Source organism: Theropithecus gelada, chromosome 20, assembly GCF_003255815.1.
Source record: "Theropithecus gelada isolate Dixy chromosome 20, Tgel_1.0, whole genome shotgun sequence".
Classification (NCBI taxonomy): domain Eukaryota; kingdom Metazoa; phylum Chordata; class Mammalia; order Primates; family Cercopithecidae; genus Theropithecus; species Theropithecus gelada.
In genome coordinates, this window is record NC_037688.1 from 8,391,671 (window position 1) to 8,418,218 (window position 26,548).

Here is a 26,548-nt window from a genome sequence, read left to right on the forward strand (position 1 = left end):
GCACACTGGCCAGGGCACACAGCCAGGGCCGTCCAGCCCCGCAGGCAGCCCCGGTCCTGCCCTGTCCCAGGTGAGCGTGGCCAGTCCTGGAGCCGGCCCTGCGGGGCTGCGGGGCCACGGGACAGGAGCGGGTGCTGCGGTCCGGGCAGAGCAGGGGCGGGGTCCGGGCGGGGGCGGAGCCAAGCGCCCGCGCAACCGGAGCCGCAGCCCGAGCCAGAGCCGGAGCCGGAGCCGGAGCCGGGGCCGGGAGTCGTGGCCCGTTGGAGTCGGCGCCCAGGTGGCTCGCGGTGAGTGATGTGCCCAGCGCCTGGGGGTGGGCTAAGGGGAGACTGTGGGCGCCGAGGGTCCCGCCCCCGTGACTTGAACACTTGGCTTCCGAGCCGTCCTGGCCTTAGGGCTTGGGCAAGGGTTGCCTCGGTTTCTCCTGGGAGAGTCCCGGGGTGTAGGTGGGAAGTGAGACGGAAAGGGGGCATCTCGAGGTGGGGGAGGTCCCCGGCAGGAGTGAGCAGTCCTGAGGAGCCTGGGCTTCAGGTCTCAGAGGGGGCAACTCTTTTGGTTTCCTTCCTCTCTGTGGGACTCAGTTTCCCATCTTCACCCTGCCAGTGAGTGGGTGGGTGGAAGTGGGCGAGTCTGCCTGGAGGATCCTACTGCTGCTCTCTGCACCTCTTAGGGGAATCTCCTGCCTCCTGCTTCTCCCTTGTTGGGTGTGAGATCTAAGTTTAAATCCATCCCTTCCCAGACAGCCCACATCAGGACCTGCGAGGCCACATCTCCTGTCTGTTTGCTCTCCTCTGCTTCTCAAGTTGATGGAGCAGCCATCTGGTCCTGCTTTCATTCCAACACACTGAAAAGCCCTCCACCTCAATCCCCCTGGGGAGGGCCTCCTGAAGCTGCAAGTTGATGGAGCAGCCATCTGGTCCTGCTTTCATCCCAACACACTGAAAAGCCCTCCACCTCAATCCCCCTGGGGAGGGCCTCCTGAAGCTGCATGAGGGCTGGGGGCTGGACCCCTGCTTCTGACTTCGCTCTTTCTGAGCCCTTCCTGCCATGGCCTTGGTTTCCCCATGGGCTGTGACCTGGCCTCCTCCAGGGTCCTTGTTCTACAGAGGGGAAACACCTGCCCTGTCACCCTCCTCTAACCCTTTAGTGAAGAAGACCAGAGTGACATCCCCACCACCTGTACTTGCCTGACCCGATCACTCAGCCATGAGGCTGCTGGGGCCCCTGAGTTTGTTGGCCACTCAAGGCTCCTTTACCTCTCTGCACCCTGGGATCTGAGGCTGGAAGCATCCTCATCCAACCCACCTCCCTCCTACCCTTCGCAGAACCCCTCTGTGACACATGCCCAGTGGTGGGGAGCTTGCTACTGGTGAGGTGGCTTTTCAGTGCCTTGCAGCTCTTGTTTTCTTTAGCTAAAATCTATGGCTTGCAGATTCTACACCTTGGTTCCACCTCTGTCTCCCGGAGCCATGCAGAGCACATCCATTCTTTCATTCATTCCGGCGATCATCATTCATGCACTGGATGAGACACAAGACAGAGCAATAGGAAAATCAGACAAAACTCCCTGCCCTCATGGAGTGCACATTCTAGAAAGGAATGGACAGCAATGAAATAAGTAAATACACTGCATGGCAGGTGGTGGGAAGTGCTATGAGTAAAACAAAACTGGGAAGCAGGATGGGGTGCTGGGGCTGGGTATTGCATTGTATATAGCACAGCCAGGGAAGGCTTCCCCAAGACCAGGAGAGCTGGGCAAAGTCATAAGGAGTTGAGGGGTGAGCCACGTGAGTATCTGGGGGGCTGGGAGGCTTTGATTTTCACTCTGAGCATGATGGGAGCACTGGTTTGGAACAGAGGAGTCCCCTGCTCTGACTTGGGGTCTGGCAGGCCCACCTCGCTGTGGGGTGGAGAATGGGTCGTGGGGAGTGAGGTAAGGGCAGAAGGAGAGCCTGGTGAGAGGATCATTGCTGTCATTCTGGGGAGAGACCATGGTGGCTTGCACCATGGCCCAGAGGTAGTTAAAATAATAATTTAAAAAACAAGACATTCAGATTTGGGATATATTTCAAAAGCTGTGTCGATAGGATTTGGGGTGTAAGAGAAAGGTAGAGTCAAATACGATTCTGAGGTTTTGGCTCGAGCTTCTGGAGGTTTGAAGCTGCCATGAACTGAAATGGGAGTTGCTTAGGGGAGATTGAGAGTTTGGTTTTGTGCTTGTGGAGTCTGAGCTGTCCATTAGGCATCAGTGATGAGTAAGCAGTTGGGAAAAGTTAAGGGCGGAGGTTGGAGTTGGAAATAAAACTTTGGGCATTATCACCATATAGCTGGTATTTAAAGCCACAAGAGCAGGTGGTCTCATCTAGGGAGGGAGTGATATGGAGAAGAGAAGGGGTCCAACCACTGAGCGCTGAGGCCCCCAGTGTTAGGAACCAGCCAAGAAGACAGAAAGAGTGAAAATCAGAGAGTTGGGGTGCCCTGGAGGAAATGAGGAAAATGCCCCAAAGAGGAAGGAGGGAACAAATATGACCAATGCCCCTGGCAGAGCAAGCAGGCTGAGGGCTGAGGATTGAGCAACGGGAGGTCACTGGTGACAGTTTCACTGGAGCTGGATGGGGAACTTGAGGGTGAGGGAGGGGATGGGAGGACTTGGGGACAGCAGTACAGGCAACAGACAAGGGGGTCTGCTATAAAGGGGAGCAGATAAATGGGATTGGAGCCAAATGAAGAAGGTGGGTGTCAAGAGAGGGCTTTACTTTTACAATGGAGAATTATAGTGCATTGTGCACTGGTGGGGGGAACTGGTCTCTTAGGAAGAGAAGTTCAGTGCCGGGGAGGGAGAATGCAGGATGGCTGGGGGAGGGTGGGGGTGCTTGGCCCCCGCAGAGACCCGGGATATTTGGGAAGTTGAGCTTCCCTGGGCTTCCCTTCCTCTCCTGTCTGCAAGGGGTCAGTGGGCTGAGATTTCAGCACTTAAGCAAAGCATTTGCTCTTGGCCCCAGAGAAACCAGGCTGGCTGTGGTCTCAGGAAGGAAGGAGCTGTCCAGGCTCAGGCCTGGGCCTGGGTTTCAGGGAGGGCCCTTGTGGGTCGCTCCTTGACCTTCTCTTTCAGCGAGGAAGTGCTCCTTTCTCTACATGGGCCTCACCCTGGGGAGGACAATGGTGTCTTTGAAGTTGTAGTAACTGAAGTAGAGATCAAAAGGCAATGCAGATAGACTAATAGATTTTGCCTGAAGAGGGGAAGCCCGATCAGGTAATAAAGGGGTAAGAGGAAGGATGTGAAGGACAATTTTTAGGAAACAGATAATGAGTGAATATTTTTTCTGTCTCTTTCCCAAGTTAAACTGAAGCAGGAGAAACTGAAGCTAGACATAATGAATAAATTCCCAAGCTGGTGAGCTTCCTGAGCTGGTTAGTGAGGACAGCACTAAGGCCAGGCCCTCCTCTCCGGATGTTTAATATGAGACAGGACAATGCCTGCTCAGAGACGGGGGACTGGCTGAATTGGCCCTCAGGATTCTCTTTGCTCTGAGGTTTCTGGAAGAAGGCCAGGGCAGAGGTGCGGTGATGCAGCTGCTGGGAGGACAGAGCTCTGAGTCACGTGACTTGGGCGGCCCTCCCCTTCCTGGTGCCCACAGAAGCCCGACGTCACTAGCCGGGGTGTGTATGGCTCACACGTAGGCCAGGCTGCCCTAGGCTTGGTGTGCTAGGGAGGGGCCCCTACTTACTTGTGGCCTGTCCCCTCGTGAATGTGTCTCATGTCCCCAGTGGGGTTTTTCAGGGAGGGTCATGGTCTCCAGGATGCACAAGGCTTTGTGCCAGAATTGCCTGGAATTACCTAGTTCTGGAAGGCTGGTTGGCCAACTCTGGCCTCTGGCTTTTCCTTTGGGAATTTCCCTTGAAGGTGGGGTTGGTAGACAGATCCAGGCTCACCAGTCCTGTGCCACTGGGCTTTTGGTGTTCTGCACAAGGCCCACCCACAGATGCCATGCCTGCTCCCCCAGCCTAATGGGCTTTGATGGGGGAAGAGGGGGTGGTCCAGTCTCTCCTGATGAGGAGGAAAGAGCAAGTGTCCTCCTCGGACATTTTCTGGGTAAGAGGAGCAGGCATTGTCCTGTCTCAGCTTGACTCTCAGCCTTCTTTCATCCCTGGCTGCGCGCATGCTCCCAGGCCTGGGGTGAGATGGGGAGTGCTGACCCTGTCTCTGGGCTGTTTTCTGGGGAGAGTGGGTGGGTGGTTATTTTCCCCAGGACCCTGGCAGGGGTGATGGTGGGGGCTGCTGTCGCGCGTCCTTGGCTGATGTTTCCACAGCTGAGAACCACTCCAGGGCCAAGCCCAGAGATTTATTCTACCCCCTTTTGGTCCTCTCTTCCCCCGTCCCCCGCCACCCCACCCTCTTGTCTCCTCTGCTTAGAGGTGAGCACGGGGAGGAGACCTCCTTGGCCTGAGAGAACTACCTTAGTTCCTGGATTCCAGTGGCCTGTGCAGGGGGGGACACTCTCTCTCCCAAGCAGCCAGACACACAAATAACCTCATTGCCTCCGTTTCCCCATCTGACCAGCACAGGGCCTCCTGTGCCCCAGCAGCGTTCTGAGAGATTGGAGGTTTTTCCTTTTGCTTACCTTGGCTGCCGTATGAGGATGGTTACAGTGTTCCTCCCACCCCCAGCCCAGGGGATATTTGATTCATGAACATTTCCACAGTGTCTCTGCGGGGGACAGTGCCGTGCCAGGCTCAGGGATGCTAGGACGAGTAAGACTCAGGCTTCCACGTGACCCAGGCAGGGAGAGAGACACATAAACAACCATCAGCAAAGAGGCAAAATCCCCAGGCCGCTTGGCATCTACTCCCTCGAGTGGCTGGGAATGTCCCTGATTTATAAAAAGAAGCCGATGGCTCTCTTTGTTGTCCATGCCTACACCCTTTCACTTTTGTTTCTTCGAGGCACTGCACCAGCTCTTGTCCACGGACCCCACGACAATCGCAGAACTGACCATGCTGAGAGATTTTCTCAGCTGCTCAGAGATCCTCCCAGGGCTTGAAGCTCCTGAAGGGTTACTTGCCCTCAAATTCCCAGAACCCACAGCAGGTGGCTAACGATAGCAGCAGCAGCAGCAGTCTGTGCACGGTGGTTTCGAGGGCGTGGGAGGGAGGTGAGGGCCCTAGGGCAAGTGTGTGGGGGAAGTGTTGATGGGGGACAAGGCACGAGAATGCTTGGAAACAACTTAGTTTGCACCGTAATTTTTCACTTAGCCTAGGATAGGACCTTTAGAATAATACTCTGAGTGTACCCCTTGGAGTAGCAGTGTGCAAAACACACAGCACGGGCTTGGGGCCCCCGTGGGGAACCCAAATGTAAGAGTTAGAGACATGCATTCTGGAGTTGCACACGGCTTGTGTTGAAATCCTGACTCTGCCTGTCTAGCTGTGACATGTCGTACAAATCACTGAGCCTCTCGGTGCCTCAGTGTCTTCCTCTGTAAAATGGGCAGATCATAGGCACTACTTCAGAGTGGCTGGGAGGGTTCAGTGAATTCACGCAGGAGAGCACTTAGAATGGCGCCTGGTGTGTTGTTTATGCTTAATTAATATTAGCCATTACTGAAACTGCTGTAGCGTGAATCCAGCCAGTGTGAAGGAGCTCCTCTCACCCTGCTTTGAAGAGAATGAATTCCCTGACTGCTTGGAAGATCTCTCTTTCTCTCTCTCTACTTTTTACATTTTTATTATTATTTTTTTGAGACAGGGTCTTGCTCTGTTGCCCAGGCTGGAGTGCAGCCTGCAACCTCTGCCTCCTGGGTTCAAGTGATTCTCCTACCTCAGCCTCCTGAGTAGCTGGGATTACAGGTGCCCACACCATGCCTGGCTAATTTTTGTATTTTTAGTAGAGAAAGGGTTTTACCGTGTTGGCCAGGCTGGTCTGGAACTCCTGATCTCAAGTGACCTTGGAAGATCTCTTGCTCCTCATATTACCTCAAGCCTTTTTAAACGTTTTAAGCCGGAGACCAAGCATGGATGTGGGAGTTAGGGGTCTTGATTTAATTCTTGGTTGCTTCAAACTCTCTGTGGGACCTTGAGGTGTTTCTTGCCTTCTCTGGGTCTCAATTTTCACATCTGTATGGTGGGGAGCTTGGATTGGGTAATGTCTGAGGCTAGAACCATGGCCAACTCGGGTTCTGCTGGGGCTGACTTGCCCTGGCCTTCCCCAGCCACCCCACGTCTGACTTCTGGAGAAGTCCTGCCCTGACCTTGTTCTCCTCCCCAGGTTGTGAAATGTGCTCGCAGGAGGCTTTTCAGGCACAGAGGAGTCAGCTGGTGGAGCTGCTGGTCTCAGGGTCCCTGGAGGGCTTCGAGAGTGTCCTGGACTGGCTGCTGTCCTGGGAGGTCCTCTCCTGGGAAGACTACGAGGGCATCCACCTCCTGGGCCAGCCTCTCTCCCACTTGGCCAGGCGCCTCCTGGACACCGTCTGGAATAAGGGTACTTGGGCCTGTCAGAAACTCGTCACCGCTGCCCAGGAAGCCCAGGCCGACAGCCAATCCCCGAAGCTGCATGGCTGCTGGGACCCCCACTCGCTCCACCCAGCCCGAGACCTGCAGAGTCACCGGCCAGCCATTGTCAGGAGGCTCCACAGCCATGTGGAGGGCGTGCTGGACCTGGCACGAGAGCGGGGTTTCGTCAGCCAGTACGAATGTGACGAAATCAGGCTGCCAATCTTCACACCGTCCCAGAGGGTGAGGCACTCCTGCATGCATCACAGAGTTCCCAGGAAAGGGGTGCTTAGTCACCAAGACTGATTTGTCCTCGTGAAGTCAGCCTGTGGGGTAACTTGGTCTGTGGGATTTCCCCTAAAAAGGTAGCCAGGCAGGTAAAATTTGCTCTTGACTCTTGGAAGGCAACATACAACTTTCTTTCCTTCTTTCTTTTTCCCTTCCCTCCCCTCTCCTCCCCTCCCCTCCCCTCCCTTCCCCTCTCCTCCCCTCCTCTTCCCTCTCCTCCCCTCCCCTTCTCTCTCCTCCCCTCCCCTCCCCTCTCCTCCCCTCCCCTCCTCTTCCTTCCCTTCCCTTCTTTTCCTTTTTGAAGTCTCACTCTGTTACCCAGGCTAGAATGCAGTGGCACAATCATAGCTCACTGTAGCCTTGAATTCCTGCACTCATGATCTTCTGGTCTCTGAGTAGCTGGGACTATGAGTGCTGTACCACCACGCACAGCTTTTTTTTTTTTTTTTCTTTTAGAGATGGGCTGTTGCTATGTTGCCCAGGCTGGTCTCCAGCTCCTGGTTTTAAGCAATCCTCCCGCCTTGGCCTCCCAAACCGTTGGGATTGCAGGCATGAACCGCTTTGCCTGGCCAACATACCACTTCTGCCGAGAGGAAGTGTGTGGTGGCCAGGGGCTCAGATTCTGAAGCCAGAATGGTGCAGGCTCAAGGTCAACCCTGTGTGATCTCAGGCTTCCCTATGGAGCCTCTCCAGCCTCAGTCTCTCTTGTTTCAGTTTCCTCATCTATAAAACAATGGTAATAGTCAAATGGTGCCTATCCTATAAGGCTCTTGGGAGGATTCAGTGAGTTAAATTGAGTAATGCTTAGGATAGTGTCTATTACCACTGGCTGCTATTGATTATTTCTGTTATGAGTGATACTCTGTACTTGTACACTTTTGTTTCTGTCTGTTTTAAATTAACAGCACAACAGATCATAACATTGTAGTATATTGAATCTCTATTTTATAATTAACGTGGCATATTATATACTAATATAGCTTAAATGTTTATGTAGGATTTCTGATATGAAATTGCATTAGATCATAGATGTTCAGAGTTGGGATATAACTGCCCCAAGAAGGTAATGACTCAACAGAGACCAGAAGGTCAGAGAAATGACCACTGAATATTTTTGAAACTCTTTTGTTTTCTTCCAAACAGTGATTCTTAGGGCTCCTGAGAGGCAGACGGAACACTCACTAACATTCCACTTTATAAATCAGGAAACTGAGACCAAGTAAAGTAGTTTGAATAAGCTCACAATAGTTAATGAGAGGGCCAATGCTGGACCAGCTGGCCAACATTGGTCATTGGCTTATTCATCCATCATTCATTTATTCATTCATTTATTCAGCCAGAATCTACTAGGTGCTTCATACATATTTGCTTAAAGTTTGTTGTCTTCATAGAGCTTTGCACATAGTAGGTACTCCATAAATATTTGTGGATGAAATAAATGAGTTATTGAATGAATGATTGAATTAGAATGACACTGCAGTATTAAATTGGGCTGGATTGGGGAACATTTTAGTTTTTATTTTTGTCTGTTTTCCAAAAATGTATGTGGTGTTCATGTGAGTCTGGGTAACCCTAGGTTGAGACTGATGAAATAAACGAATTTGTCTTCAAGGCTGCACTAAAGCTGGCTCACATGGCTAGGTATTTACAGAGCAGACGTGGTGCAGTCCTCTCTGATTAGTTACACGTACAGAAGATATATTCATTATTGGATTGACCTTAGTTTCTCTTATAATTTATTAGGGGAATTGAATCAACCCGTCTGAGAAGTTACAAGATTGTGTCTTGTCATCTTTAAAAGTTCAGCCATGTGGTCTGGTACAGATGGTCTGAGGGGTTTGGAGAAGGTAGCCTAGATCCCTAGGGCCCAGAGAAGACAGGATATGAGCAGAGGAAGTACCTCCGAATTGGTGAAGAAAAGAAATGGGATAACTCATGGGTGAAAGAAGAAATCGTGATGGAAATCAGAAAATATTCAGAACCAAAAAATAATGAGAATATTATTTATCAAAATCTATCAGATACAGCTACAGCAGAACATAGGGGGAAATTCACAACCTTAGATGCCTAGATTAGGAAAGAAGAAAGGCATTTATTTATTTATTTGAGATGGGGATCTCACTGTGTCATCCAGGCTGCTGGAGTGCAGTGGCACGATCATAAATCACTAAAGTCTCGAACTCCTGGGCTGAAGTGATCCTCCCGCCTCAGCCTTCCAAGCAGGTGGGACACAGGCTGGCACCACCATACTAGGCTAAATTTTTATTTTTATTTTTGTAGATACGGGGTCTTGCTATGTTGCCCAGACTGGTCTCAAACTCCTGGGCTCAAGTAACCCTCCTCCCTCGGCTTCCCAAAGTGCTGGGATTACAGGCATGAGCCACCGTGCCCATCTAAGGCTGGATTTTAATGAGCTAAGAATTCATCTTAAGAAAGGGCTAAATAGACAGCAAAAGCAAACATTGAAGGCTGGGACTGAGCTGAGTGGGTAGCAGGGATAGGGGGCAACAGATCTGAGGATACTAGGAGATTTTGAAGGGATTGCATTGTCTGAGGTTTAAGCCTTTAGAATCCAGCTCTCTCTGAGCCCCCTTTGAGCTCTGACATTCTGTGACTCTGATTTGGTAGCCTTCCCTTAGTGGCCTTTCTGATTTTATCTGGATGGTGCTTGTGGTATATCCAACCAATATGTCTTCCCAAATGGCCTTTTAATTTCCTATGAAGAAGTAGTTGTCATTGATTGTAGGTTAGGGACAGAAAATGCTGTGGAATGAAACAAAATACAAGTTAAAGAACTAAATTCCAAAAATAGCCATTGCTACTACTGACTGAGTGAATGCCTACTGTGTGCCAGGCACTGTACCCAGTCCATTCCCTGTATTGTTTTATTTAAGCCCCACAAGGGTGTAGTGTGACTACACTGTTTTTTAACAATGAAGAAACTGCCCAAATCGCCCATCTGGGAAGTGGCCCAGCTAGAATTTGAATCCAGGCCTGTTTTCCTCCAGAGCTTGTGCTATTCTCTGTCTGTCATAAAATGTGGGGGCTTTGTGTGGTAAACTTGCTCAGTTGGGCATAGCAGTTGTTAGGAAACCTGAGGCTGGTAACACCAGCTGTAATACCAGCTGTCCGTCTGACTCATGCAACTGTTAAAGTTGATAGGGCTGAGGTGTCAGACTGAGCTCTGAATTGCCTGATTCCTATAACAATATTAACTTAAACATTTTTAAATTGGGAAATGCACCATGCATACAGAAAAGTGTGTATATTTCATATGTATGGTGTAAACTGCTCCCATCACCCAGGTTAAAAAACAGGACATTGTCAGTAGCTGGGGCCTTCTTTAATTGCAACTACTAGAGGTAAACACTGGTAAAAAATGCAGCTACTAGAGGTAGACACTGGTAAAAAAAAATGATTTGTGTAAATCATTTCTTTGCTTTCTTTAATGTTTTAGCATCGTTTAAAATAAATCCCCAAACAATGTATTGTTCTATTTTGAAAAACTGAGTAGCAAGCCAAAAATAACTGTGTAAAGAAAGGTCACTTAAAATAGGCTGGGTGTGGTGGCTCATGCCTTTAATCCCAGTACTATGGGAGGTCGAGGGAGGCAGATCACGAGATCAGGAGATCAAGACTATCCTGGCCAACATGGAGAAACCCCATCTCTACTCAAAATACAAAAAAGTAGGCAGGCATGGAGGCATGTACCTGAAGTCCCAGCTACTCAGGAGGCTGAGGCAGGAGAATCACTTGAACCTGGGAGGCAGAGGTTGCAGTGAGCCGAGATCACACCACTGCACTCTAGCCTGGGCGACAGAGCAAGACTCTGTCTCAAAAAAAGAAAGGTCACTATTACCTTTTCTTAGATGAAGGTTCCCAAGGCAGGGAAAGCTAAGTGGAGTCCCAGGGACTTGGTCTGGCTTTGCCTTCCCTGGGAATTTATAAGGACCTCTTCTGGGAAGTCAGTAGGCAATGTCATGAATGAGTCTGGGGAAATATTGGGCTCATTGCAACTGGAGGGTCTGGTACGGCTGATGTGAATTAGGTGCTGTCCAGAGGAAAATGTCCAGAGGTAGCAGGCTGCTTTGTACAGTCAGTGGTAAACTTGCCAAAGGCTATTCTAGTCTAGGAATAGGCCAAGGCTAAGCACTTCTGTGGAGTAAAATGAATGTCCTCAGCTGACTGAGGCAGCAGGAGTCAAAAAGAAATGATATTAGTTCATGGTGAAGAAAAGTCAAACATAGAAAAAGGTTAGGGTCAGGCTTGCCTGGACATCTAGGAGATAACTGCCCTCAACAAGTCTGAGTCTTGAGTCACTACTCCATTCTGTCTGAACTGGTGGCTGTCTACTTATAGTATACAGCCGTCAACCTGAGATTTCCCTACATGGTCTTCCTGAGTTGGTCTCCTATATCCTGAATCCTGTGGCCTCTTCTTTCCTGGTTTACTCCATTTTGCTAGACCATATCCTCCAGTCAATTCCTTATAATAAAAGTATGAAAGTTAAAATTTCTGAGCTCTTAATTTCTAAAAGTTCCTTCATACTGGATTGATAGTTTAGCTGGGTATAAAAATTCTGGGCTGGCCATCATTTTCCTTCAGAATTTTGATTGCATTATTCCATTATCATCTGTTTTCAATATTGCTTCTAAGAATTCCAAAACCATTTTTTTTTTTTTTCTTTTTGAGACAGGGTCTCACTCTGTCACATAGGCTGGAGTGCAGTAGTGTCATCTTGGCTCATTGCAATCTCCACCTCCTGGGGTTAAGCAATTCTTCTTCCTCAGCCTCCTGAGTAGCAGGGATTACAGGCACTCATCACCACACCCAGCTAATTTTTATATTTTTAGTAGAGATGGGGTTTTGCTATGTTGACCAGACTGGTCTTGAACTCCTAACCTCAGGTGATCTGCCCATTTTGGCCTCCCAAAGTGCTGGGATTAAAGGCGTAAGCCACCACACCCAGCCTCCAAAACCATTTTAAAACTCTTTCTGGAAGCTTGTAAAATTTTCTTTTAGTCCCCAGCATTTTAAAATTTCAATGATGTGCCTTGATGTTCTTCCATTGTGTTGGTCACCCAAGAGGTACTTTGAATCTGGAAACTTCTGTCTTTATGTTTTGGGAAATGTTCTTGATTAGTTTATAGGTGATTTCTTCCTCTCCATTTTATCTCTTCTCTTTTTATGAAACTACTATTACTTCAATGTTAGAACTCCTTGACCGATCATTTAATTTTCTTCTATTTTCCATCTCTGTGTCTTTTTGATCTACTTTTCTATGATAGTCACAACTCTATCTTTAAACTCTTGAATTTTTCATTTTTGATGTCATGATTTTAGTTTGCAAGAGGTAGGTTTGACTGTTTCTTTTTTGTAGTATCTTACTGTTGTTTCATGGATGCAACATCTTCTTTGACTTAAGGATCATAAGATAGGTGGGTTCTTTGTTTGTTTGACTGTTTTTCACCCTATGTAAACCTTTTCTACAAGTAGTTTTCCCCTTCCTCCCTTGTTTGGCTTCTGTCTCCCACATTAGATGCTTTCTCTGAGCTCATGATACTCCTTGGTTTTCTTTCTCAAGACTAACAGGTAGGACTTTAAAACTTGTTGAGCACGTGGGTGAAACTTGTCTACCATGAATTTCACTGTAGACATTTTGGGAAATGACAGTGTTTATATCTTTAGATCTTGCCTCCTGGGTTAATCAAGTTGTCTGAGTAGACCACAGACTTTTGCCTGGGGATAAACCAGAAATGTGTTTCAGAAAACACTTTGATTCAGTCCTCCTTGTTTTAGTCATTTTCTTCAGTTCCGGAGGTCCCTCATGCTGATCATTCCAGAGCCCTTTACAGATTCTAGGATACACACTGCATGGTTTTCAACTTTCTCATTTTGACATTAAGATTTGACTTTCAGGAGTCCCCCCAGTCCATTACCATGTATTCATTCAGCAAGTCCTTGAGCACCCGATTTGTGCCAGACACTCTTCTAGGTGTTGGGGATATCTCAGTGAACAAAATAGACAAAAATCTTTGTCCTGGAAATACGCACACTCCAGTAAGGGGAGAGGGACAATAAGCCAAAGGAAGGAAATTACAGAGCGTGCTAGAAGGTGATAAGTGCTGTAGAAAGTAAGTAAAATGGGTTTGGGAGTTGAGAGTTTGGGAAGGGGATAAATGATGGCAATTTTAAATAGAGTAGTCAGAGTTCTCACTTAGAAGGTGAAATTCGAGTAAAGACTTGAAGGAGGACAGTGAATTAGCCACATGGATGGCTGGAGGAAGGCTTCCAAGCTGAGGGGACAGCCAGAGCCAAGGCCCAGAGGCAGGAGCATGCCTGGTAGTTTTAGGAAACAGGAGGCCAGGATGCTGAGTGGAGTAACAGGGGGCATGAAAGGAGAAACTTGGGTCCACGTGGTTCTAGACAGGTATTTTTGTCTGTTTTGGGCCCTGAAGTTTACTGTTGGACTTGGACTCTTATTCTGAGGAAATAGGGATGTTATTGGGACGTTCGTACAGGAGCGATGTGACTTGAGTTTTGTTTGTAAAGGATTAGACTCTGGCTGTGGCATTAAGGCTAGACTGTGGGGGCAGGAACAGAAGCAGGGGGACCAATTTTGCGGCCTGTGCAGCTTTCTAGGTGAGCAGGGATTGTGGGTTGGAGGAGGATGGTATAGAGGAGGTGACAGGAAGTGGCAGGGCTCTCTAGCTGTGTGTCTGGTATGTAGACACTGGCCACAGATGGCATTTGAGCACTAGAGACCCGGCTGTTCCACATGGAATTTCCATAAGCACATAATACACACCAGATTTCAAAGACTTAATATGAAAGAAAGAATGAAAAATACCTTGCTATTTCTTTTCTTTGTCTTTTTTTCTTTTTTTTTTTTTTTTTTTTTGAGACCCAGGCTCGCTCTGTCACCCAGCCTGGAGTGCAGTGGTGTGATCTGAGCTCACTGCAATCTCTGCCTCCCAGGTTCAAGTGATTCTCCTGCCTCAGTCTCCTGAGTACCTGGGACTACAGGCACATGCCACCACGCTTGGCTAATTTTTTGTATTTTTAGTGGTGATGGAGTTTCACCACGTTGTCCAGGCTACTCTGGAACTCCTGACCTCAGGGGATCCACCTGCCTTGGCCTCCCAAAGTGCTGGAATTACAGGCGTGAGCCAGCAGGCTCGGCCATATTTTGCTATTTTCTACATGGATTACATGTTGCAATGGTAATGTTTGGACTATTGTGGGTTAAATAGAATATATGATTAAAGTTAATTCATCTATTTCTTTTAACTTTAAAACATATGTCTGTTAGAGGATTTGAAATTCCACATGCGGCTTGCATTTGTGCCCTGCATTTTATTTCTGTTGGACAGTGCTCTTTGGGACATGCTTTGAAGGTGGAGTCAACAGGATTTGACAGATTACAGAGGAGAGACTTTGAGGGTGATTCCACGACTTCAGGGCTGAGCACCTGGAAGAATGGGGTTAATATTAGCCAAGATGAGGAAGGCTGTTGGTTTGGCAGGTGCGTGGGCAGGTTAGGAGTTTAGTTTTGAATATGTTGGAGGTGTTTATGAAACTTTTAAGTGGAAATGGAAACTAGGCAGTTGGATGTGTAAGTCCAGGGTTCAGGGGGACAGTTCAGGCTGGAGATGAAGATGTGGGAGTCTGAGCAGAGATTGTATTCAAATATTCAATCCATGAGACTTGACGAAATCACTTCTCTTCCAAATGGTGTACAGCCTACAGAATCATTTTCCCTATCTTTGTAGGTTTACGTCTTCATGTTGTTTCATTTATTTTTGTTATTCACTGTTTCAGTGAGTTTTGGGTAGGAGCCAGATTGGATGCGTGTGTCCAGTTCACTATCCAACACTATTAACGACTTGAAACTTCTGTGGTTGTTCGGTTGCTTTTCTGACCTTTTATTCTGGACGGAAGAGAGATGCTTATGAAGTTGTAGTAATCAGTAAGCCTTCCCACACTGCTCCATCAGCCTTCCTGGAGGAACAATGTCTTCTGTCTTTCCCGTAGGCAAGAAGGCTGCTCGATCTTGCCACAGTGAAAGCGAATGGATTGGCCGCCTTCCTTCTACAACATGTTCAGGAATTACCAGTCCCGTTGGCCCTGCCTTTGGAAGGTAGGTATATGTTCTCAGTTAATCAGAAAGGGAAGGGCAGTCAGTGCAGATCCATGGTTAAGAGTAGAACACACCTCGGTTAGCATCCCATATGCTGGCAGTGTAGCCTCCATGTGACTCAGTTTCCTTGTTTTAAGGCTACCACCACCCCCTATCTCATTGCAATTTCAGGAGGATTAAAAGGACAAAAGCGTGTGATGTTAGCTATTAGCTTTCATTATCTCCCACACAGTACACTGACAATTGGAGCTACCATATGCTGAAGGCTAACCAAAGGTGTTACTTACCATCCAAACTCTCATTATCTGTACCAAAAAGATACGGACACATGTTTTGAGTTAGGGCTGGTACCTCTTGATCTCTGAAATTTAGCAGCTCACAATCGGAAACTCAAGAACCAAGTGGATCTAGAGACTCTGGTATCCCTCAGTGCCCAGGGTCACCACCCAAACTCAGGAACAGGAGGGGCTTGGACAGCACCTCTTGAACATACCAGGCATCCTGCCAGGTGCTTTATGGACAATGTCTACCCTTTGCAACAACCCTGAGAAGTAGGTGGTGGTTTTTTCACCTTATAGATGTGGAAACTGGGCAGGGAGGTTAAGTGACAAGGGAGGGGGAGATGGGTCTGATTGTAAATTGTCCCCACCTACACTTTCTCTTTTCTTGGGAGAAGAAATGTCAGTTGTAAAGAGAGGGTGCAAAAGTCTGGCACTCTTTAGGGCTTTTTCCTATACCACTGTAGGGAAAGCTCATTGGCACTGAAGCTCCCTGAGCTGTGCGTGGTGCTGGCAGATGGGTCTATCACCCTGGGCCCTGCCCTGTGGGCAGCAAGCAAACCTGTGGGAGGGGTGGCTGTAAGTCTGTGCCTGGCACTCGCAAGTGCACAGTCTCATCAAAGAATGGGATCTAAACATCAGTGCACCACAGCGGGGTGAGCAGCATGGAGCGCGGGGCCTGGTTTGGCCCTTGGTTGAGGTTTGCCGTTGATATCATCAAGCACAGCTGGTCACTGTAAGACCAGGCCAGGGTGCAGGATTCCCCACACTTCTAAAGGTGTGTTTATTTCTCTGTAAAATGACATTTTCTTTTTTTCCGGAGAATTTTAGTATCATTGGTGATGGCTGGAAAGCCTGCATTGGAAATCAGGTCGGAAGAGGAAGATATATATCTGATATGTATTGGAGAGGAAGATATTTACCTTATGGTCTAAGTTCAGGGATCCTGGTGTATTCAGAGGGTAGAAAGCTCAGCGATAATCATCAACTCTGGGAACAACAGAGGTGACATAAACACAGGGCGTCCCCTTTGTGTGACTGCAGATAGTCATCAGTGAGCTCAGAGCTCTCTGGAAATTACTTGTTAGTTTTTGGGTTGAAAATAAGTGGGCCAGTGTTTGGTTGGGGGCAGTGAGGCTGTGATGGCGGGGGACCGTGCTGAGTTCCTACCAGCCGGGGACTCTAAACCGGCACTTCCCCGTTTCCTGAAAGGGGAACTAAACCCTGACACAGGAAATGGCTCGCTCGCATTGCTTTCAGGATGAGAAAGGAAGAGCAGTAGCCTTCCAAACACACCCTGTGCATGAAAACTCTCCCTGCGTGGGGTGCATGGGGAGGATGAGGAAGTGGAGGCAGGATCACAGACTCTCATTCTAGTGCTCAGCTGGGGCACCCTGGTGACCCCGAGGCCTTCTATTGCTAGGCCCACCCAGATCAATCAGGCTCATCTCCCCATCTCGAAGTTTAACTTTATCACATCTGCAGAGTTCCTTTTGCCACATAAGGTAACATATTCACAGGTTCTGAGGATCGGGACACGGACATCTTCGAGGGTCTATTGTTGTGCCTACTATAGCCATGAATAATAATGATAATAAGCACCATTTTTTGAGAGTTTGCCATGTCAGATATTCTTTTAAACTCTATTTTATCTCACTGCCTCCTGAAACAATCCTTCCAGGTGTATATTGTCCCCCTTTTTACAGATGAGAGAACTGAGGCCCAGAAAGGCTAAATGGCTTGCCCAAGTGTGTGGTGGACGCAGGCTTTCACACTCAGGTGTGTCTGACTTCAGAGACTGGGCTCCTGAGCCCTGAAGCCCTTTGTTCCCCTTAGAAAAAGTTAACTGAGAGTGAATGGTGAAGGGATTTATCCAAAGCCACCTGGCCATTATGGCAGGACAGATATCAGAATACAGGTCTTCTGATCCCAGCCTAGAGCCCCTTCCCATCATCTACAACTCCTCTTGGTGTGAGTAATGATAACGGCAGTCACTGATGTCTTTGGACTTATTTTGTGTTGAGCACTGTGCTGAGCACTTGACATACGTCATCTTAGTTGATCCGTGTAAAAAGTCTGTAAGGTAGAGATCAACATTTCTCCCACCTTACAGAGGTGGAAACTGACCGTTAGGAAGTTTCCTTGATTGTCCTCAAAGTCCACAGCTTGTGAATGGAGGAGCCAGGATGGGCGCTTGCTGGCTGTCCTATCCCTTCAGTTATGTCAGCTTCCCCCACAGCAGCCCACTGTCTGGTTAGGTCCCCTCTTCACCATGGTGCCACCTTCATCTGCCTCTTCTTCTGCCTTCCAGCTGCCACATGCAGGAAGTACATGGCCAAGCTGAGGACCACGGTGTCTGCTCAGGCTCGCTTCCTCAGTACCTATGATGGGGCAGAGACGCTCTGCCTGGAGGACATATACACAGAGAATGGCCTGGAGGTCTGGGCAGACGTGGGCATGGCTGGACCCCCGCAGAAGAGCCCGGCCACCCTGGGCCTGGAGGAGCTCTTCAGCACCCGCAGCCACCTCAACGACGATGCAGACACCGTGCTGGTGGTCGGTGAGGCGGGCAGCGGCAAGAGCACGCTCCTGCAGCGGCTCCACTTGCTGTGGGCTGCAGGGCGAGACTTCCAGGAATTTCTCTTTGTCTTCCCATTCAGCTGCCGGCAGCTGCAGTGCGTGGCCAAACCACTCTCCGTGCGGACGCTACTCTTTGAGCACTGCTGTTGGCCTGATGTTGATCAAGAGGACGTCTTCCAGTTCCTCCTTGACCACCCTGACCGTGTCCTGTTAACCTTTGATGGCTTTGATGAGTTCAAGTTCAGGTTCACGGATCATGAGCGTCACTGCTCCCCGACCGACCCCACCTCTGTCCAGACCCTGCTCTTCAACCTTCTGCAGGGCAACCTGCTGAAGAATGCCCGAAAGGTGGTGACCAGCCGTCCAGCCGCTGTGTCAGCATTCCTCAGGAAGTACATCCGCACCGAGTTCAACCTCAAGGGCTTCTCTGAACAGGGCATCGAGCTGTACTTGAGGAAGCGCCATCGTGAGCCTGGGGTGGCGGACCGCCTCATCCGCCTGCTCCAAGCGACCTCAGCCCTGCACGGTTTGTGCCACCTTCCCGTCTTCTCGTGGATGGTGTCCAAATGCCACCAGGAACTGTTGCTGCAGGAGGGGGTGTCCCCAAAGACCACTACAGATATGTACCTGCTGATCCTGCAGCATTTTCTGCTGCATGCCACCTCCCCAGACTCAGCCTCCCAGGGTCTGGGACCCAGTCTTCTTCGGGGCCGTCTCCCCACCCTTCTGCACCTGGGCAGACTAGCCCTGTGGGGCCTGGGCATGTGCTGCTACGTGTTCTCAGCCCAGCAGCTCCAGGCAGCACAGGTCAGCCCTGATGACATTTCTCTTGGCTTCCTGGTGCGTGCCAAAGGTGTCATGCCAGGGAGTACGGCGCCCCTGGAATTCCTGCACATCACTTTCCAGTGCTTCTTTGCTGCATTCTACCTGGCATTCAGTGCTGATGTGCCACCAGCTTTGCTCAGACACCTCTTCAATTGTGGCAGGCCAGGCAACTCACCGATGGCCAGGCTCCTGCCCACGCTGTGCATCCAGGGCTCAGAGGGAAAGGACGGCAGTGTGGCAGCTTTGCTGCAGAAGGCCGAGCCGCACAACCTTCAGATCACGGCAGCCTTCCTGGCGGGGCTGTTGTCCCGGGAGCACTGGGACCTGCTGGCCGAGTGCCAGGCATCTGAGAAGGCCCTGCTCCGGCGCCAGGCCTGTGCCCGCTGGTGTCTGGCCCGCAGCCTCCGCAAGCACTTCCACTCCATCCCGCCAGCTGCGCCGGGTGAGGCCAAGAGCATGCACGCCATGCCCGGGTTCATCTGGCTTATCCGGAGCCTATACGAGATGCAGGAGGAGCGGTTGGCACGGAAGGCTGCACGTGGCCTGAATGTCGGGCACCTCAAGTTGACATTTTGCAGTGTGGGCCCCGCCGAGTGTGCTGCCCTGGCCTTTGTGCTGCGGCACCTCCGGCAGCCCGTGGCCCTGCAGCTGGACTACAACTCTGTGGGTGACATTGGCGTGGAGCAGCTGCTGCCTTGCCTTGGTGTCTGCAAGGCTCTGTAGTGAGTGTTACTGGGCATTGCTATTCAGGCATGGGGAAGCATCATCAAGGCTAAGCGTGGGAGCACCGAGCTGGGATCTAGAAATCTGGGCCCAGCTTCACCTTTGCCACCCTTCTTTGCACCCCTGTCCAGATCCCTTCCCTTCTGGGTCTTAATTTCAATATGTGGTGATGACAGCCATACTTTATTGACTGGCCTCTGTGCTGGGTCTGGTGCTACACTTTCCGGAATGACCTCATCTAATCTCTACAACTACCCTGGGCTGTAGGCAGGAATGTTATTATCTCCAGTATCCTTGACTTGAGGCTCAGAGGAGTGAAGTAAATTGTCCAGGGTCACACAGGAAATGGCAGAGTTGAGGTTCACAGATCACATCTTTCTGATAACAGGTTTCCTGCCTCCCACCAGTCTCTGGATACACTTCAGAGGCTCCCTGAAAACCTTGAGGTCACATGCAGAAAGTTTTGTGTACTATGTGTCACCAAATCAGAGGCGACTAGTGCCCCATCAGAGACTTTAACATCCCAGTCAGATGGGAATGTCAGGGCCCAAGAAATAGAAAGTGGCTGCAGGATTTCAACAGTGGCTATCTTTCATTTGCCTGGCCACTTTCAACAATGGAAGAGGAGCCACTCTTGGATTCCTGAGGTAGCACAGTGTCCAAACAGGATTTCAGCACTACCTGTATTGCTTAAGAGCCCCAGCCAAAGATATGAGGTTTTGCCCTTTGGAGAATCGGTGCCCCTGAACTCAGTGGCCTCTTTCCACATCTTGGGGGCAGGCAAGGGCAGAGGGTGTGCCTAGGCCTGGGGATCAGCATGCCACAGATTCCCCAACATCCTTCCAGCTTGAAAGGGGACGCCCTGCTTCTATTTAGAACCTATGGGAAAGCAGAAGTTCTAGATTGAAGTTAAAATCGATTCCCAGCCTCCAGGGGCTTTAGGCTACACCTGGATGACCTTAATTGACCCTAAGCATGGGACAAACCTCTTCTTGAGAGTATTAGGATGGTATACATCTTCTCTGGGGCAAAGCAACAAGATTTATTTTTCACTATGGGCCGAACACATGGATATCCACTAGAAACCGTGCAGTGACTTTTGTTAACCCTGACATAAGGACCATGGTCATAAGGTTAAAGCATAATAACAACATAATACATAACATATATAGTGAATATATATATATGTGTTATACACAATGAATATAAATATGATTATACCCATCATGGTCTTGGAGGAAACAGATGATACACTTAAAATGGATGATTTGAGGAGAGTTTAATAAAGAGATTGTTTACAAGCCATGGGCAGGAGTTAGGAAGAGCGAGAGGGTTGGTGCAGGGGCCTGGGGTTAGTAACAGCTGGGGGAGGGTAGACTTGAAGGGGGAAGGAGAGGGAGACTAATTAGCTGCGGGGAAGGTATGGAGAGGGCTGCCTGAGCTTCTGCAACCTGGAAGAATACCGCTTGGCCCTAACTCCCCACCCCGACTCTTGCCCCTGGCCAGCGCCTTCCACTGACTGGACCCATCAGGTAGATCGAGTGGGCTGCCTGCTGGAGTCGTCCCCAGGCATCAGCCTCCCAGGAGCCAGAGATGGGTAGAGAAGGGGGAGAGTGGATCTGGCCAGGCAAGTGGAAGACAGCCAGCACCAAACTGTATTTCCCTAGGAGGGAGGATCCTGATATTTTGAGTGGGAATTTGGAAACCTGTCTGTTGGAGCAATTTCCCTGATAGAAATAAGAATGTGCATTTTCCTGGGTAGTAGACTCACAGTTTTTACCCTAAGAGGCCAGCCATCACTGGCCTGTGTGATCCTCATAGGCCAGTCCATCTCTGGAATTCTTGAATGGATCTTCCATCCTTGATTAAGGATGTCCCCATGATTCCCAGGGTGTGCAGAAGGGCTCTGGGAAAACTGTAGGTCTGTCTGTATGTTCAGAGAAAGGCGAGGGTGGCCTGGTTCTAGCTCCTGGTGCTCAGACTGTGGTGTGTAAAGGCATTTGTGGAAATGCAGATTCCTGGGCCTGCCTCTAGTGATTCCCATTCAGTAGGTTTGCGGTGGGGCCCAGGGAATCTATATTTTTCACAAACATCCCTGGGGATTCTGATACAAGTGGTCTCACTCTGGGAGAACTACTGGTCTGCAGCAACCAGCTTGGTTTTCCGTTAGCAATTACTGTCCTTGAGCGAGTTTTACTGCTCTTCACCTTACACACACTAAAATTGCCAAGGCCGTAGGGGAGGGGAAGCAACCATGAGGTTGCTGTGAGTGCATTGTGTGTGTGTGTGTGTGTGTGTGTGTGTGAGAGAGAGAGAGAGAGAGGGAGAGAGGGGGAGAGAGAGAGAGACAGAGAGATTGAGAGAGAAAGAGAGAGAGAGAGGAAGGGAGGAAGGGGGAGGGCACAGGCTCCTCTCCCACAGTGCCAACCTGCCTCTCTCCCACTTGAAGTGTTTCCATGCCAACTGAAATCCTCAGCCTCTAGGAAATCCTATATACACAGTGCCCCTATATAGGTTTCTTTAGACTCTGGCTCTCTCAGACTCTAGAGTGATGACTTTAAAAGTTTTTTGAATGTGACCCACAGTGATTGAGAGAGAGAGAGAGAGAGAGAGAGAGCGCACCACCGTGTAAACATGGAACCAAAGCTTTACGAAATGACTTTGCTTTGTGAACTCTGAGGCACTCTGCTCTCTTCTGTTCTGTTCTATTTCCATTTTAGAAATGCTGCTCAGGACCTTCAAAATGGTTTGCATGACCTGCACCCTGCAGTCTGAAAAATCCCTGCACTAGAGAAGTGGCCATAAGAGGCCCTAAGGGAGAAGCTGCACAATGTCATGGTTAAGAGTGGGGTTTGGAACCAGGCTGCCTAGGCTCAAAGCCTTTATGTTCCGTACAACCTTGGCAAAGTCACTTCGCTTGTCTGTGCCTCAGTTTCTTTCTCACAAATGCACATAATAATGGTACCCACTTCACTGGCTTGTCGTGAGGAGGAAATAATGTTATTACTAGGAAGTGCTAAGGATTTTGACCAATGCTAGCGATCATGGTTCTAGGTGACTTTTACTGTGTGCTAGGTGCTCACAAGGCTTTATATGCACAGACTGGTGAGGCTGATAATACTATTGTTCCCTTTTTTATAGATGAAGAGACCAGCAAATAACTAGTAAGTGGCTGATCACGATCCCAATATCCAGCTGAGGCACTCCAGAGCCTGAGCTGTTAACCATTCAGTCAGGGCCTCGCAAGTTTGCCTGAAGATAAAGAATCATGTGCACAGTTGTTAAAATATACAGATTCCTGGGCCCCACCCCGCAGATAGTTGATTGCCAGCTCCAGGGTATGGGCCTGAGAATCTGTATTTTAGGGAAGCTTTCAGATGATGTTGTGATCAGGTGAGTTTTGGGAGTGGTGCCCCAAGAGGAGTGGCAGACAGGGCTTGCTCAGCAGGGACTAGCCTGTTGGAGTGGTGTCATTGGGGATGTCATCAGGGATGAATGAAAGTCTTTTTGGGGGGTTGTAGATTTTTTTCTTGTCTTACTAGCTCCATTTTCAAATGTATTTATTTTGTCTCTTTAGTTTGCGCGATAACAATATCTCAGACCGAGGCATCTGCAAGCTCATTGAATGTGCTCTTCACTGCGAGCAATTGCAGAAGTTAGCGTAAGTCAGCCTGGGCTGTAGACAATGGACCCCAAGTCCCCTGGTCTCACCCCAGGTCGTGCAGCCTGGGAAGCTGTGAGTGATGGGCTGGGGCAGGGGCTGTTTGCATGGTGCGGAGGGGTGCCGGTGATTCCTGCCCAGAGGGGAAGGGCAACCCTGGGATTTGGTGCTCACTGTCCATTTTGCTTTGCTTCTGTGTCTCCTCTCTTCTGGAACCGAACAGTCTATTCAACAACAAATTGACTGACGGCTGTGCACACTCCATGGCTAAGCTCCTTGCATGCAGGCAGAACTTCTTGGCATTGAGGTGAGCCCAGGTTTTCCTTATTCCCTGGAAACTATTTTTTGCCCCATTCCTGAGTCAGTCTGATCTGGTCTTGGCCTGGCGCTGCCCACACTGACTCCTGACCTCCTGATTGAATGCAGGGACAGTGGCTCATTTTAAGCAGGGGTTATCTAATGCTGTGATCTCCCCAGTAAACTCTGGACTAGCCCTGCTGAGGACTTCCTGTCTTTTGACCTTTGGCCCTTAGGGCAAAAAAGCTTTTCTAGGCCCCTTTCTTTTTCTGTGTCTAAGAGTGTCACAGTTTTGTGGGGTTACTGAGTTCCGCGATGCACGTTGAGCTTGTCCCGGTGGGGAAGGCATACACAGTTAGTTGCCACCCCAGCTGTGGCAGCCAGTTGCTATAACACTCCCAGGAGGTCCTTTCACCACTCAGAGCATGCAAGGTTTGCAGTCCATCTGGGTCTGCATTTCTGCTGCTCCAGTGTTTCCCAGTTTCAACTGGAGTCTCTCTGTCTCCTGCCTGATGCCATTAAATCGCCCCTTTAGCTGGCTGCTGGGTTGGCCTGGCTTCTCTCTCTTTCCCTCTCTCAGATATTCTTGCCTCCTGTGGTTTGTGAGGCAGTAAAAGAAGACAAAGTAAAGAATTGCCTCCATCTATTCTTTTACCCCTTGGGCTGGGTTTGTGGATGGGAGCTGCCATCTTAAAATGGCTGGCCACATAGCTCAGCCTCAGCGAGGGCTACTGAGATCAGAACCACAGGTGCCAATTTGTACAAAGGACTCAGTCCTGCTACCACTGCCTGCTCCCTCAGACTCACAAGCCTGGAATAGGCTGTGGCCAGACCTGGCTGGCCCATCCCTGAGAAGGGTGCTAGTTTCAGAAATGGAGGCTGAGTTTGTGGCCAACACAATAGTCCTCTGTTATGTGCAGGAGAAACATTCTAAGACCCCAGTGGATGCCTGAAACCATGGAGAATACCAAGCCCTACACATACCATGCTTTTTCCTGTGCCTACACACCTGTGATAAAGTGTAGTTTATAAATTAGACACAGTAAGAGAGTAATAGCAACTCATAATAAAATAGAACAATTATAACAATATACTATAATAAAAACTATATGAATATGGACTTTCTCCGTCTCCCTCAAAATATCTTCTTGTACTGTACTCACCCTTCTTCTTGGGAAGATGTGTGGTGGTAAAATGCCTGTGTGATGGGAGGAAGTGAGGTGGATGACGCACGCAGCACTGTGCTCTAGCGCTGGGCTGCTGTTGACCTGACCACATGTCAGGAGGAGAATCATCTGCTCCCAGAGATCCTGAATCTTTGAGCAACGATGAGGTCGGCGGCTGGATGTCAGGAGCAGATGATCTTGATGACTACCAAATGGGAGCGTATAGAGCGTGGATGCCCCGGACGGGGGACTGATTCACGTCCTGGGTGGGATGGAGCCGGATGGCGTGTGATCAGAATAGCATGCAATTTAAAATGTATGAATTGTTTTTCTCTAGAATTTTCCATTTAATATTTTTGGACTGCAGTTGAATTCAGATAACTGAAACCATAGAAGGCGAAGCTGCGGATAAGCAGGGGGCGGAGACTACCGTATATCATTGTAATTGAGAGCACAGGCTCTGGAGCCAGACTGCCTGAGGTCTGAACCCTCATTAGCTGCATGACCTCAGGTCAGCCCGATGTCTGTGTGCCTCCGTTTCCCCTTCTGCAGAATGGGGGTAATAACCATGGCTACCTCACAGGCTGTAGTGATGAGCAAGCGAGTTAATCCACATGAAGGGCTACACCGTCTGGCAGGGGCTTTATATAGTAAGCGAGTGGCTGAAAGATGATGGGTAAATTACACAAGCACTCAGCTTGCTTCTCCTTATATGAGTCCGGTCCTCCAAGCAGGGATTCGATGTGCCACACATTTATTGGGGAAGAGTCCTAAGAGGGGAAATGGGGAAGGGAGCTGGGGGAGGCTGGGGGATGTGTCCCTGAGTGAAGAAGAGAGGGAAGGAAGGAAGGTTGAGACGGGGCACCTTAGACTTCCGTGCAGTCCTAAGACATCTTGGCAAGGCTGATGAGGAGTTCTTGAACCAAATTCACCAGGCAGGGGAGCCTGATGTCTCAGGCAGGGGCTGGCAAGTGCAGACACCTGGATGTTAGATTTTGGAGCACAGCAGCTGGGGCCCTTGGCTACCTCCAGGGAGCTGAGGCTGGAGACCTGAAGGGCGAGTTCTCCTAGCTGCCACACCCCTTCTCCAAGGCTACAGTAATATCTGCCTTATAGGATTGCTGTAAGCTGAGTAGCTTGAAGTTCCTTAAAAGAATGAAGACATATAGTTATCCCAGGAAGCCTGGGGTTGCAGGTGAGAGCTCTGGGGCTTCTCCGAAGCTCTCCGAGGTGTCTGGATTTGGTTGCAGCAGGATCCTTCCTTGCTGGGATCTTTCCCCATCCCTAGCCTTGGCCCTTCCTCTCTCCTTCCTTCCTGGAAGGCTCAGCGGGCCCCACCCCTCTCTCCCACCCACCTGGACCTGCCCAGGGCTCTTGTGCAACAGGTAAAGCCTACCTGTAGCAACAGCAGATCTGGGAAGGCTGCAGAGGGCACGATGGGATCTGGATCGATGGTGGCTGAGGCCGGAGGGAAAGGTGTGACCCTGAGTCATCCTTGCTGTCCCAGGGAAACCACCTCCCAGGACAGCTGCCTACTGTGGCTCCTGCCAGGACTTGTCACACTGCTGTGCGAAACAGCATCCGACTGCCTCTTTCCCTTTGCTGGGGGAAAACCAAGTTGTGGGAGCCGCTGAGTAAACTGGACCGAGCGGCAAGGGCACCTGCTGTGGCTGCTGCCTCCTGGGCAGGTCCTCAATGCTTTCTTCCTGTGTTTCCCTGGCCAGGGCACAGATGGCCCTCCTCTTCTGGCTGCTGCTGTGTTCTCTCAGCCTCCTCTATCTTCCCTTCCAGGCTGGGGAATAACCACATCACCGCCGCGGGAGCCCGAGTGCTGGCCGAGGGGCTCCGAGGCAATGCCTCCTTGCAGTTCCTGGGGTAGGTTGGATTTCAGGAAGAGGGACCTGCATGGAGGGGCTTGGGACTTTTGAGGATTTAGGGGTAGGTGAAACTCTTCAGCCAGGAGGCCCCAGAGGCAGCCCTGCTCCAGTGTGGCGAGGGGGGCGGGGCAAGCCAGGGAAAGAGTGGGTGGCCCTTGACTGCCACCTTCACACTTGGTCTAGGCCTGACAAACAGGAAGTTTGGGATGTTGGGGTTAGGGGAG

At 49.8% G+C, this 26,548-nt stretch overlaps 1 protein-coding gene across 2 annotated transcripts in view; it reads left to right on the forward strand.

Annotated features, from left to right (window-relative positions):
• Positions 1-229: 229 nt before the first annotated feature.
• Positions 230-26,548, forward strand: part of NOD2 (nucleotide binding oligomerization domain containing 2) — a 39,178-nt gene continuing 12,859 nt past the window's right edge. Inside the window, exons 1-7 of one of the 2 annotated variants that reach the window (XM_025370863.1) lie at positions 230-287; positions 6,266-6,732; positions 14,812-14,917; positions 17,507-19,322; positions 22,901-22,984; positions 23,208-23,291; positions 26,239-26,322. In XM_025370863.1, the coding sequence (XP_025226648.1) occupies positions 6,274-6,732; positions 14,812-14,917; positions 17,507-19,322; positions 22,901-22,984; positions 23,208-23,291; positions 26,239-26,322 (2,633 nt within the window). In that variant the 5' untranslated portion in view covers positions 230-287; positions 6,266-6,273. Of the gene's footprint in view, positions 288-3,919; positions 4,094-6,265; positions 6,733-14,811; positions 14,918-17,506; positions 19,323-22,900; positions 22,985-23,207; positions 23,292-26,238; positions 26,323-26,548 lie in introns of those variants that run through there. The other variant, XM_025370862.1, reaches the window with a different exon arrangement.